At 49.1% G+C, this 14,044-nt stretch overlaps 1 protein-coding gene across 1 annotated transcript in view; it reads right to left on the bottom strand.

Moving 5' to 3' along the window:
- Positions 1-10,639: 10,639 nt before the first annotated feature.
- Positions 10,640-14,044, bottom strand: part of LOC121580562 (ralA-binding protein 1-A-like) — a 32,700-nt gene continuing 29,295 nt past the window's right edge. The window contains 2 exon segments of the mRNA XM_045224923.1: positions 10,640-10,774; positions 11,094-11,204. Of these exon segments, the coding sequence (XP_045080858.1) occupies positions 10,640-10,774; positions 11,094-11,204 (246 nt within the window).

Here is a 14,044-nt window from a genome sequence, read left to right as displayed (position 1 = left end):
ATGGATAGAGGGATGGATAGAGACCAGGGAGAGGGATGGATAGATGGATAGAGGGATGGATAGAGACCAGGGAGAGGGATGGATAGAGGGATGGATAGAGACCAGGGAGAGGGATGGATAGAGGGATGGATAGAGACCAGGGAGAGGGATGGATAGATGGATAGAGGGATGGATAGAGACCAGGGAGAGGGATGGATAGAGGGATGGATAGAGACCAGGGAGAGGGATGGATAGAGGGATGGATAGAGACCAGGGAGAGGGATGGATAGAGGGATGGATAGAGACCAGGGAGAGGGATGGATAGAGGGATGGATAGAGACCAGGGAGAGGGATGGATAGAGGGATGGATAGAGACCAGGGAGAGGGATGGATAGATCTGGAGAGGAGCTCACAGGTTGGTCTCTCTCCTATCTTTACTAGAGGAGTGTTTAGGGGGATCCTTGGCGGTGGCTGACTTCTCGTTCTTGGCTTTGACCGTCACCGCTGGCTCTGCTGCTGTGGCGGTTACCACCCCAGTTACGGAACGTTTGGTCTGCTCCTCGCCCCTCGCCTCGGGACTGGGCGGAGCCTGTTCTGCTGGGGGCGGGGCTGTCAGCTCCTGCTGCTGCAGCTTGTGGGTCTGGAGGAGGCGGAGCTGAACGCGCAGTTCCAAGATGGCCTCCTGCTCCTCGTGGATGGCCTGGTTCAGGTGGGTGTTCTTGTTCTACAGGATGGGGGGGGGACAGACAGACAGAAAGACAGACAGAGCAGGTAAGGAGAGGCTTGCTGACACTCATCTCTTGTTCAAACTCTGGTTCAAATGTATTTTCAGGAAAGTGCAGGCCTATTTCGTAAATATAGCTGAAACAAAACTAGATTTTTATTAAACCTTTATTTTGACAGGGAAGACATATTGAGACGTAGATCTCTTTTCCAAATGTGTCCTGTATAATACAATATAAAATACACACATACACATATATACACACACTACATGGCAAAAGTATGTGGACACGTGTTTGTCGAACATCTCATTCCAAAATCCTGGTCATTAATATGTAGTTGGTCCCCCCTTTGCTGCTATAACAGCCTCCACTCTTCTGGGAAGGCTTTCCACTAGATGTTGGAACATTGCTGCGGGGACTTGCTTCCGTTCAGTCACAAGAGCATTAGTGAGGTCGGACACTGATGTTGGGCGATAAGCCTGGCATCCGCCAAACCCAGATTTGTCCGTCGGAATGCAAGATGGTGAAGCGTGATTCATCACTCCAGAGAACGCGTTACGCGCTTCAGCACTCAGCGGTCCCGTTCTGTGAGCTTGTGTGGCCTACCACTTCACGGCTGAGCCGTTGTTGCTCCTAGACATTTCCACTTCGCAATAACAGCACTTACAGTTGACCAGGGCAGCTCTAGCAGGGCCGAAATTTGACAAACTGACTTTTTTGAAAGTTTGCATCCTATGATGGTGCCATGTTGAAAGTCAATATATACACTCCTCAAAAAAAATTTGGGAACACTTAAACAACACAATGTAACTCCATGTCACATTGTGAAATTCTGTGAAATCAAACTGTCCATTTAGGAAGGAACACTGATTGACAATACATTTCACATGCTGTTGTGCAAATGGAATAGACAACAGGTGGAAATGATAGGCAATTAGCAAGACACCCCCAATAAAGGAGTGGTTCTGCAGTTGGTGACCACAGACCACTTCTCAGTTCCTATGCTTCCTGGCTGATGTTTTGGTCACTTTTGAATGCTGGCGGTGCTTTCACTCTAGTGGTAGCATGAGACGGAGTCTACAACCCACACAAGTGGCTCAGGTAGTGCAGCTCATCCAGGATGGCACATCAATGCGAGCTGTGGCAAGAAGGTTTGCTGTGTCTGTCAGCGTAGTGTCCAGAGCATGGAGGCGCTACCAGGAGACAGGCCAGTACATCAGGAGACGTGGAGGAGGCCGTAGGAGGGCAACAACCCAGCAGCAGGACTGCTACCTCCGCCTTTGTGCAAGGAGGAGCACTACCAGAGCCCTGCAAAATGACCTCCAGCAGGCCACAAATGTGCATGTGTCTGCTCAAACGGTCAGAAACAGACTCCATGAGGGTGGTATGAGGGCCCGACGTCCACAGGTGGAGGTTGTGCTTACAGCCCAACACCGTGCAGGACGTTTGGCATTTGCCAGAGAACACCAAGATTGGCAAATTCGCCACTGGCGCCCTGTGCTCTTCACAGATGAAAGCAGGTTCACACTGAGCACGTGACAGAGAAGTGACAGAGTCTGGAGACGCCGTGGAGAATGTTCTGCTGCCTGCAACATCCTCCAGCATGACCGGTTTGGCGGTGGGTCAGTCATGGTGTGGGGTGGCATTTCTTTGGGGGGGCCGCACAGCCCCCCATGTGCTCGCCAGAGGTAACCTGACTGCCATTAGGTACCGAGATGAGATCCTCAGACCCCTTGTGAGACTATATGCTGGTGCGGTTGGCCCTGGGTTCCTCCTAATGCAAGACAATGCTAGACCTCATGTGGCTGGAGTGTGTCAGCAGTTCCTGCAAGAGGAAGGCATTGATGCTATGGACTGGCCCGCCCATTCCCCAGACCTGAATCCAATTGAGCACATCTGGGACATCATGTCTCGCTCCATCCACCAACGCCACGTTGCACCACAGACTGTCCAGGAGTTGGCGGATGCTTTAGTCCAGGTCTGGGAGGAGATCCCTCAGGAGACCATCCGCCACCTCATCAGGAGCATGCCCAGGCGTTGTAGGGAGGTCATACAGGCACGTGGAGGCCACACACACTACTGAGCCTCATTTTGACTTGTTTTAAGGACATTACATCAAAGTTGGATCAGCCTGTAGTGTGGTTTTCCACTTTAATTTTGAGGGTGACTCCAAATCCAGACCTCCATGGGTTGATAAATTTGATTTCCATTGATCATTTTTGTGTGATTTTGTTGTTAGAACATTCAACTATGTAAAGAAAAAAGTATTTAATAAGATTATTTCATTCATTCAGATCTAGGATGTGTTATTTTAGTGTTCCCTTTATTTTTTTGAGCAGTGTATATATATATATTGCCTTCGGAAAGTATTCAGACCCATTGACTTTTTACACATTTTGTTAAGTTACAGCCTTATTCTAAAACAGATTATTTATTTTTATCCTCATCAATCTACACACAATACCCCATAATGACTAAGCGTAAACAGGTTTTTAGACATTTTTGCAAATGTATTAAATATAAAAAACAGAAATACCTTATTTCCATAAGTATTCAGACCCTTTGCTATGAGACTCGAAATTGAGCTCAGGTGCATCCTGTTTCCATTGATCATCCTTGAGATGTTTCTACAACTTGACTGGAGTCCACCTGTGGTAAATTCAATTGATTGGACATGATTTGGAAAGGCACACACCTGTCTATATAAGGTCCCATAGTTGACAGTGCATGTCAGAGCAAAAACCAAACCATGAGGTCGAAGGAATTGTCCGTAGAGCTCCGAGACAAGATTATGTCGAGGCACAGATCTGGGGAGGGGTACCAAAACATTTCTGCAGCATTGAAGGTCCCCAAGAACACAGTGGCCTCCATCATTCTTAAATGGAAGAAGTTTGGAACCACCAAGACTCTTCCTAGAGCTGGCCACCCAGTCAAACTGAGCAATCAGGGGAGAAGGGCCTTGGTCAGTGAGGTGACCAAGAACCCAATGGTCACTCTGACAGAGCTCCAGAGTACCTCTGTGGAGATGGGAGAACCTTCCAGAAGGACAACCATCTCTGCAGCACTCCACCAATCAGGTCTTTATGGTAGAGTGGCCAGACGGAAGCCACTCCTCAGTAAAAGGCACATGACAGCCCGCTTGGAGTTTGCCAATAGGCATCTAAAGGACTCTCAGACCATGAGAAACAAGATTCTCTGGTCTGATGAAAACCAAGATTGAACTCTTTGGCCTGAATGCCAAGCGTCACGTCTGGAGGAAACCTGGCACCATCCCTACGGTGAAGCATGGTGGTGGCAGCATCATGCTGTAGGGATGTTTTTCAGCGTCAGGGACTGGGAGACTAGTCAGGATCGAGGGAAAGATGAACGGAGCCTTGGAGAACCATCTAATGAGTGAACATGTAATTCATCTAAAACATTCTTACGAGAGTAAAAAAAACACGTATTTCGTTTTGCCCGTATTAAGCACAAGTTTTAAAATCAGCAAGGGATTCCTGCATAGCTGTAAAATCTGACTGTAGTTTTGACACAGCCAGATCAACAGTCGGGGCAATAGCATTCATAATAGCATCATCCTCATATAGATTAAATGTACCATTTTTTAACAGATTGACCATTGGTGTTTATATAAATAGTGAAGAGAACAGGTCCCAAAATCGACACCTGTGGTACACCTTTATGAACACCCAGGTGGCGACACGCATCTCTGCGTGCCTGGCAGATATCTCAGCTTGGATGTCGGCCCCCCACCTCAACCTCGACAAGACGGAGCTGCTCTTCCTCACGGGGAAGGCCTGCCCGCTCAAAAACCTCTCCATCACGGTTGACAACTCCACAGTGTCACCCTCCCAGAGTGCAAACAACCTTGGCGTGACCCTGGACAACACCCTGTTGTTCTCTGCAAACATCAAAGCAGTGACCCGCTCCTGCAGGTTCATGCTCTCCAACATGTATGACCCTACCTAACACAGGAAGCGGCGCATCTCCCGTCTTGGGCTCCTGAGTGGCGCAGTGGTCTAAGGCACTGCATCGCAGTGCTAACTGTGCCACTAGAGATCCTGGTTCGAATCCAGGCTCTGTCGCAGCCGGCCGCGACCGGGAGACTCATGGCACTGGCCCACGTTGTCCAGGGTAGGGGAGAATGGCCGGCAGGGATGTACTCAGTTGATAGAGCATGGCGTTTGCAAGCCAGGGTTGTGGGTTCGATTCCCACGGGGGCCAGTATAAAAAAAAAAATTTCACTAACTGTAAGTCGCTCTGGATAAGCGTCTGCTAAATGACTAAAAATGTAAATGTACTACTGCAACTGCTGTTGGTTGGGCTCCCCGCTTGTGCCATCAAACCCCTGCAACTTATTCAGAACACAGCAGACCGCCTGGTGTTCAACCTTCCCAAGTTCTCCCATCTCACCCCGCTCCTCCGCACACTCCACTGGCTTCCAGTTAAAGCTCACATCCACTACAAGACCATGGTGCTTACCTACGGAGCAGCAAGAGGAACTGCCCCTCCATACCTTCAGGCTATGGTCAAACCCTACACCCCAACCCGAGCACTCCGTTCTGCCACCTCTGGTCTCTTGGCCCTCCCAGCCCTACACCCCAACCCGAGCACTCCGTTCTGCCACCTCTGGTCTCTTGGCCCTCCCAGCCCTACACCCCAACCCGAGCACTCCGTTCTGCCACCTCTGGTCTCTTGGCCCTCCCAGCCCCACGGGAGGGCAGCTCCCGCTCAGCCCAGTCCAAGCTCTTCTCTGTCAGTATGATGACACAGAATAAAAGCTGTATAACATAACGTAGCTCGGCAATCCCCGTCTCTCTCCTCTCTCCGTCTCTCTCCTCCTCCCTCACCTCTCACCTCCCTCCGTCTCTCCTCCCTCCCCCTCTCACCTCCCTCTCTCTCTCTCTCCCTCCGTCTCTCACCTCCCTCCGTCTCTCTCCTCCCCTCCGTCTCTCTCCTCCCTCCCCCTCTCTCCTCTCTCCGTCTCTCTCCTCCCTCCCTCACCTCTCACCTCCCTCCGTCTCTCACCTCCCTCCCCCTCTCTCCTCCCTCTCTCTCTCTCCTCCCTCCGTCTCTCACCTCCCTCCGTCCTCTCCTCCCTCCCCTGATGGTCACACAGACCAGAATAGGAGGACATTACCGTGACTCAACGCTCTGACTGTGGTCATGATTCATGACCAGTGTTGCAGTAGCTCAGTTCTGACCTCTGTATGTCAGCGATCTATATGTCAGCGTTCTGACCTCCGTATGTCAGCGATCTATATGTCAGCGTTCTGACCTCTGTATGTCAGCGATCTATATGTCAGCGTTCTGTTCTGACCTCCGTATGTCAGCGATCTATATGTCAGCGTTCTGTTCTGACCTCTGTATGTCAGCGATCTATATGTCAGCGTTCTGACCTCTGTATGTCAGCGTTCTGACCTCTGTATGTCAGCGATCTATATGTCAGCGTTCTGACCTCCGTATGTCAGCGATCTATATGTCAGCGTTCTGACCTCCGTATGTCAGCGATCTATATGTCAGCGTTCTGACCTCTGTATGTCAGCGATCTATATGTCAGCGTTCTGACCTCTGTATGTCAGCGATCTATATGTCAGCGTTCTGACCTCTGTATGTCAGCGATCTATATGTCAGCGTTCTGACCTCTGTATGTCAGCGATCTATATGTCAGCGTTCTGTCGACCTCCGTATGTCAGCGATCTATATGTCAGCGTTCTGTTCTGACCTCCGTATGTCAGCGATCTATATGTCAGCGTTCTGACCTCTGTACGTCAGCGATCTATATGTCAGCGTTCTGACCTCTGTATGTCAGCGATCTATATGTCAGCGATCTATATGTCAGCGTTCTGACCTCTGTATGTCAGCGATCTATATGTCAGCGTTCTGTTCTGACCTCTGTATGTCAGCGATCTATATGTCAGCGTTCTGACCTCTGTATGTCAGCGATCTATATGTCAGCGTTCTGTTCTGACCTCCGTATGTCAGCGATCTATATGTCAGCGTTCTGACCTCCGTATGTCAGCGATCTATATGTCAGCGTTCTGACCTCCGTATGTCAGCGATCTATATGTCAGCGTTCTCCTCACACGAATTGTCAGCGTTCTGACCTCCGTATGTCAGCGATCTATATGTCAGCGTTCTGACCTCTGTATGTCAGCGATCTATATGTCAGCGTTCTGTTCTGACCTCTGTATGTCAGCGATCTATATGTCAGCGTTCTGACCTCTGTATGTCAGCGATCTATATGTCAGCGTTCTGACCTCTGTATGTCAGCGATCTATATGTCAGCGTTCTGACCTCTGTATGTCAGCGATCTATATGTCAGCGTTCTGACCTCCGTATGTCAGCGATCTATATGTCAGCGTTCTGACCTCTGTATGTCAGCGATCTATATGTCAGCGTTCTGCTGACCTCCGTATGTCAGCGATCTATATGTCAGCGTTCTGTTCTGACCTCCGTATGTCAGCGATCTATATGTCAGCGTTCTGACCTCCGTATGTCAGCGATCTATATGTCAGCGTTCTGACCTCTGTATGTCAGCGATCTATATGTCAGCGTTCTGACCTCCGTATGTCAGCGATCTATATGTCAGCGTTCTGACCTCCGTATGTCAGCGATCTATATGTCAGCTCTGTTCTGACCTCTGTATGTCAGCGATCTATATGTCAGCGTTCTGTTCGACCTCCGTATGTCAGCGATCTATATGTCAGCGTTCTGACCTCCGTATGTCAGCGATCTATATGTCAGCGTTTTCTGACCTCTGTATGTCAGCGATCTATATGTCAGCGTTGTTCTGACCTCTGTATGTCAGCGATCTATATGTCAGCGTTCTGTTCTGACCTCTGTATGTCAGCGATCTATATGTCAGCGTTCTGACCTCTGTATGTCAGCGATCTATATGTCAGCGTTCTGACCTCCGTATGTCAGCGATCTATATGTCAGCGTTCTGACCTCCGTATGTCAGCGATCTATATGTCAGCGTTCTGACCTCTGTATGTCAGCGATCTATATGTCAGCGTTCTGACCTCCGTATGTCAGCGATCTATATGTCAGCGTTCTGACCTCCGTATGTCAGCGATCTATATGTCAGCGTTCTGACCTCTATATGTCAGCGATCTATATGTCAGCGTTCTGACCTCCGTATGTCAGCGATCTATATGTCAGCGTTCTGACCTCTGTATGTCAGCGATCTATATGTCAGCGTTCTGACCTCCGTATGTCAGCGATCTATATGTCAGCGTTCTGACCTCTGTATGTCAGCGATCTATATGTCAGCGTTCTGACCTCTGTATGTCAGCGATCTATATGTCAGCGTTCTGTTCTGACCTCCGTATGTCAGCGATCTATATGTCAGCGTTCTGACCTCTGTATGTCAGCGATCTATATGTCAGCGTTCTGACCTCTGTATGTCAGCGATCTATATGTCAGCGTTCTGACCTCTGTATGTCAGCGATCTATATGTCAGCGTTCTGTTCTGACCTCCGTATGTCAGCGATCTATATGTCAGCGTTCTGACCTCCGTATGTCAGCGATCTATATGTCAGCGTTCTGACCTCTGTATGTCAGCGATCTATATGTCAGCGTTCTGTTCAGACCTCCGTATGTCAGCGATCTATATGTCAGCGTTCTGACCTCCGTATGTCAGCGATCTATATGTCAGCGTTCTGACCTCCATATGTCAGCGATCTATATGTCAGCGATCTATATGTCAGCGTTCTGACCTCCGTATGTCAGCGATCTATATGTCAGCGTTCTGACCTCCGTATGTCAGCGATCTATATGTCAGCGTTCTGACCTCCGTATGTCAGCGATCTATATGTCAGCGTTCTGACCTCTGTATGTCAGCGATCTATATGTCAGCGTTCTGTTCTGACCTCCGTATGTCAGCGATCTATATGTCAGCGTTCTGACCTCCGTATGTCAGCGATCTATATGTCAGCGTTCTGACCTCCGTATGTCAGCGATCTATATGTCAGCGTTCTGACCTCCGTATGTCAGCGATCTATATGTCAGCGTTCTGACCTCCGTATGTCAGCGATCTATATGTCAGCGTTCTGACCTCCGTATGTCAGCGATCTATATGTCAGCGTTCTGACCTCTGTATCTCAGCGATAAATATGTCAGCGTTCTGACCTCCGTATGTCAGCGATCTATATGTCAGCGTTGCCTGTTCTGACCTCCGTATGTCAGCGATCTATATGTCAGCGTTCTGACCTCCGTATGTCAGCGATCTATATGTCAGCGTTCTGACCTCCGTATGTCAGCGATCTATATGTCAGCGTTCTGTTCTGACCTCCGTATGTCAGCAATCTATATGTCAGCGTTCTGACCTCCGTATGTCAGCGATCTATATGTCAGCGTTCTGACCTCCGTATGTCAGCGATCTATATGTCAGCGCAGCATCTATATGTCAGCGTTCTGACCTCCGTATGTCAGCCGATCTATATGTCAGCGTTCTGACCTCCGTATGTCAGCGATCTATATGTCAGCGTTCTGACCTCCGTATGTCAGCGATCTATATGTCAGCGTTCTGACCTCTGTATGTCAGCGATCTATATGTCAGCGTTCTCGACCTCCGTATGTCAGCGATCTATATGTCAGCGTTCTGACCTCTGTATGTCAGCGATCTATATGTCAGCGTTCTGACCTCTGTATGTCAGCGATCTATATGTCAGCGTTCTGACCTCTGTATGTCAGCGATCTATATGTCAGCGTTCTGACCTCCGTATGTCAGCGATCTATATGTCAGCGTTCTGACCTCTGTATGTCAGCGATCTATATGTCAGCGTTCTGACCTCTGTATGTCAGCGATCTATATGTCAGCGTTCTGTCTGACCTCCGTATGTCAGCGATCTATATGTCAGCGTTCTGACCTCTGTATGTCAGCGATCTATATGTCAGCGTTCTGACCTCTGTATGTCAGCGATCTATATGTCAGCGTTCTGACCTCCGTATGTCAGCGATCTATATGTCAGCGTTCTGACCTCCGTATGTCAGCGATCTATATGTCAGCGTTCTGACCTCTGTATGTCAGCGATCTATATGTCAGCGTTCTGTTCTGACCTCCGTATGTCAGCGATCTATATGTCAGCGTTCTGACCTCCGTATGTCAGCGATCTATATGTCAGCGTTCTGACCTCTGTATGTCAGCGATCTATATGTCACGCGATCTATATGTCAGCGTTCTGACCTCTGTATGTCAGCGATCTATATGTCAGCGTTCTGACCTCCGTATGTCAGCGATCTATATGTCAGCGTTCTGACCTCTGTATGTCAGCGATCTATATGTCAGCGTTCTGACCTCCGTATGTCAGCGATCTATATGTCAGCGTTCTTCTGACCTCCGTATGTCAGCGATCTATATGTCAGCGTTCTGACCTCTGTATGTCAGCGATCTATATGTCAGCGTTCTGACCTCTGTATGTCAGCGATCTATATGTCAGCGTTCTGACCTCCGTATGTCAGCGATCTATATGTCAGCGTTCTGACCTCTGTATGTCAGCGATCTATATGTCAGCGTTCTGACCTCCGTATGTCAGCGATCTATATGTCAGCGTTCTGACCTCTGTATGTCAGCGATCTATATGTCAGCGTTCTGACCTCTGTATGTCAGCGATCTATATGTCAGCGTCTGTTCTGACCTCTGTATGTCAGCGATCTATATGTCAGCGTTCCGACCTCCGTATGTCAGCGATCTATATGTCAGCGTTCTGACCTCCGTATGTCAGCGATCTATATGTCAGCGTTCTATATGTCAGCGTTCTGACCTCTGTATGTCAGCGATCTATATGTCAGCGATCTGACCTCCGTATGTCAGCGTTCTGACCTCTGTATGTCAGCGTTCTGACCTCCGTATGTCAGCGATCTATATGTCAGCGTTCTGACCTCTGTATGTCAGCGATCTGACCTCTGTATGTCAGCGTTCTGACCTCTGTATGTCAGCGTTCTGACCTCTGTATCTCAGCGATCTCGGCCCTCAGCCTCTCGATCTCCTCCTTCTCTGTAGATATCTGCCTCCTCAACACCTCCTCCAGAGATATCAGCTCCTCCTGCTCTGTCAGGATCTCATTCTCCTGGAGAGGAAGGGAGAGAGAGAGAGAGGGAGGGAGGGAGGGAGGGTGAGGGAGGGAGGGAGGGAGAGAGGGAGGGAGGGAGAGAGAGAGAGAGAGAGAGAGAGAGAGAGAGAGAGAGAGAGAGAGAGAGAGGGGGGACAAGAGAGAGAGGGAAGAGAGAGAGAGAGAGAGAGAGATCAGTACTGTTCAGCATACATCAGCAGATAATATAAACTACAGATCAGTTGTGTGTGTGTGTGTGTGTGTGTGTGATGTGTGTGTGTGTGTGTGTGTGATGTGTGTGTGTGTGTGATGTGTGTGGGATGTGTGTGTGTAATACCTGTGCCAGTATGATATTAACCACCTCTTCTTCGTTCTCAGTCATCTCTTCTTTAGACACGTCTTCTTTAGAGAGACTGGCTATCTCCTGGGCTATCTTAGTCTCACACTCCTAGAGACACACACACAGGTTAGAGAGACTGGCTATCTCCTGGGCTATCTTAGTCTCACACTCCTAGAGACACACACACAGGTTAGAGAGACTGGCTATCTCCTGGGCTATCTTAGTCTCACACTCCTAGAGACACACACACAGGTTAGAGAGACTGGCTATCTCCTGGGCTATCTTAGTCTCACACTCCTAGAGACACACACACACAAGGTTAGAGAGACTGGCTATCTCCTGGGCTATCTTAGTCTCACACTCCTAGAGACACACACACACACGGTTAGAGAGACTGGCTATCTCCTGGGCTATCTTAGTCTCACACTCCTAGAGACACACACACACAGGTTAGAGAGACTGGCTATCTCCTGGGCTATCTTAGTCTCACACTCCTAGAGACACACACACACAGGTTAGAGAGACTGGCTATCTCCTGGGCTATCTTAGTCTCACACTCCTAGAGACACACACACACACAGGTTAGAGAGACTGGCTATCTCCTGGGCTATCTTAGTCTCACACTCCTAGAGACACACACACACAGGTTAGAGAGACTGGCTATCTCCTGGGCTATCTTAGTCTCACACTCCTAGAGACACACACACAGGTTAGAGAGACTGGCTATCTCCTGGGCTATCTTAGTCTCACACTCCTAGAGACACACACACACAGGTTAGAGAGACTGGCTATCTCCTGGGCTATCTTAGTCTCACACTCCTAGAGACACACACACAGGTTAGAGAGACTGGCTATCTCCTGGGCTATCTTAGTCTCACACTCCTAGAGACACACACACACACACGGTTAGAGAGACTGGCTATCTCCTGGGCTATCTTAGTCTCACACTCCTAGAGACACACACACACACAGGTTAGAGAGACTGGCTATCTCCTGGGCTATCTTAGTCTCACACTCCTAGAGACACACACACAGGTTAGAGAGACTGGCTATCTCCTGGGCTATCTTAGTCTCACACTCCTAGAGACACACACACAGGTTAGAGAGACTGGCTATCTCCTGGGCTATCTTAGTCTCACACTCCTAGAGACACACACACAGGTTAGAGAGACTGGCTATCTCCTGGGCTATCTTAGTCTCACACTCCTAGAGACACACACACAGGTTAGAGAGACTGGCTATCTCCTGGGCTATCTTAGTCTCACACTCCTAGAGCACACACACACAGGTTAGAGAGACTGGCTATCTCCTGGGCTATCTTAGTCTCACACTCCTAGAGACACACACACAAGGTTAGAGAGACTGGCTATCTCCTGGGCTATCTTAGTCTCACACTCCTAGAGACACACACACAGGTTAGAGAGACTGGCTATCTCCTGGGCTATCTTAGTCTCACACTCCTAGAGACACACACACACACACACACACACAGCCCCCACACACACACACACACACCACCTACACACACACACACACACACACAGGTTAGAGAGACTGGCTATCTCCTGGGCTATCTTAGTCTCACACTCCTAGAGGACACACACACACACAGGTTAGAGAGGCTGGCTATCTCCTGGGCTATCTTAGTCTCACACTCCTAGAGACACACACACACAGGTTAGAGAGACTGGCTATCTCCTGGGCTATCTTAGTCTCACACTCCTAGAGACACACACACAGGTTAGAGAGACTGGCTATCTCCTGGGCTATCTTAGTCTCACACTCCTAGAGACACACACACAGGTTAGAGAGACTGGCTATCTCCTGGGCTATCTTAGTCTCACACTCCTAGAGACACACACACAGGTTAGAGAGACTGGCTATCTCCTGGGCTATCTTAGTCTCACACTCCTAGAGACACACACACACGGTTAGAGAGACTGGCTATCTCCTGGGCTATCTTAGTCTCACACTCCTAGAGACACACACACAGGTTAGAGAGACTGGCTATCTCCTGGGCTATCTTAGTCTCACACTCCTAGAGACACACACACAGGTTAGAGAGACTGGCTATCTCCTGGGCTATCTTAGTCTCACACTCCTAGAGACACACACACACACACAGGTTAGAGAGACTGGCTATCTCCTGGGCTATCTTAGTCTCACACTCCTAGAGACACACACACAGGTTAGAGAGACTGGCTATCTCCTGGGCTATCTTAGTCTCACACTCCTAGAGACACACACACACAGGTTAGAGAGACTGGCTATCTCCTGGGCTATCTTAGTCTCACACTCCTAGAGACACACACACAGGTTAGAGAGACTGGCTATCTCCTGGGCTATCTTAGTCTCACACTCCTAGAGACACACACACACCACAGGTTAGAGAGGCTGGCTATCTCCTGGGCTATCTTAGTCTCACACTCCTAGAGACACACACACAAGGTTAGAGAGACTGGCTATCTCCCTGGGCTATCTTAGTCTCACACTCCTAGAGACACCACACAGGTTAGAGAGACTGGCTATCTCCTGGGCTATCTTAGTCTCACACTCCTAGAGACACACACACAAGGTTAGAGAGAGAGCTGGCTATCTCCTGGGCTATCTTAGTCTCACACTCCTAGAGACACACACACACACACAGGTTAGAGAGACTGGCTATCTCCTGGGCTATCTTAGTCTCACACTCCTAGAGACACACACACACACAGGTTAGAGAGACTGGCTATCTCCTGGGCTATCTTAGTCTCACACTCCTAGAGACACACACACACACACACAGGTTAGAGAGACTGGCTATCTCCTGGGCTATCTTAGTCTCACACTCCTAGAGACACACACACAGGTTAGAGAGGCTGGCTATCTCCTGGGCTATCTTAGTCTCACACTCCTAGAGTACACACACACACAGGTTAGAGAGACTGGCTATCTCCTGGGCTATCTTA

This window comes from Coregonus clupeaformis, chromosome 14 (assembly GCF_020615455.1).
Source record: "Coregonus clupeaformis isolate EN_2021a chromosome 14, ASM2061545v1, whole genome shotgun sequence".
NCBI lineage: Eukaryota > Metazoa > Chordata > Actinopteri > Salmoniformes > Salmonidae > Coregonus > Coregonus clupeaformis.
Note: the sequence above shows the minus strand (reverse complement) of the source record. Positions and strands in the feature narration are given on the sequence as shown.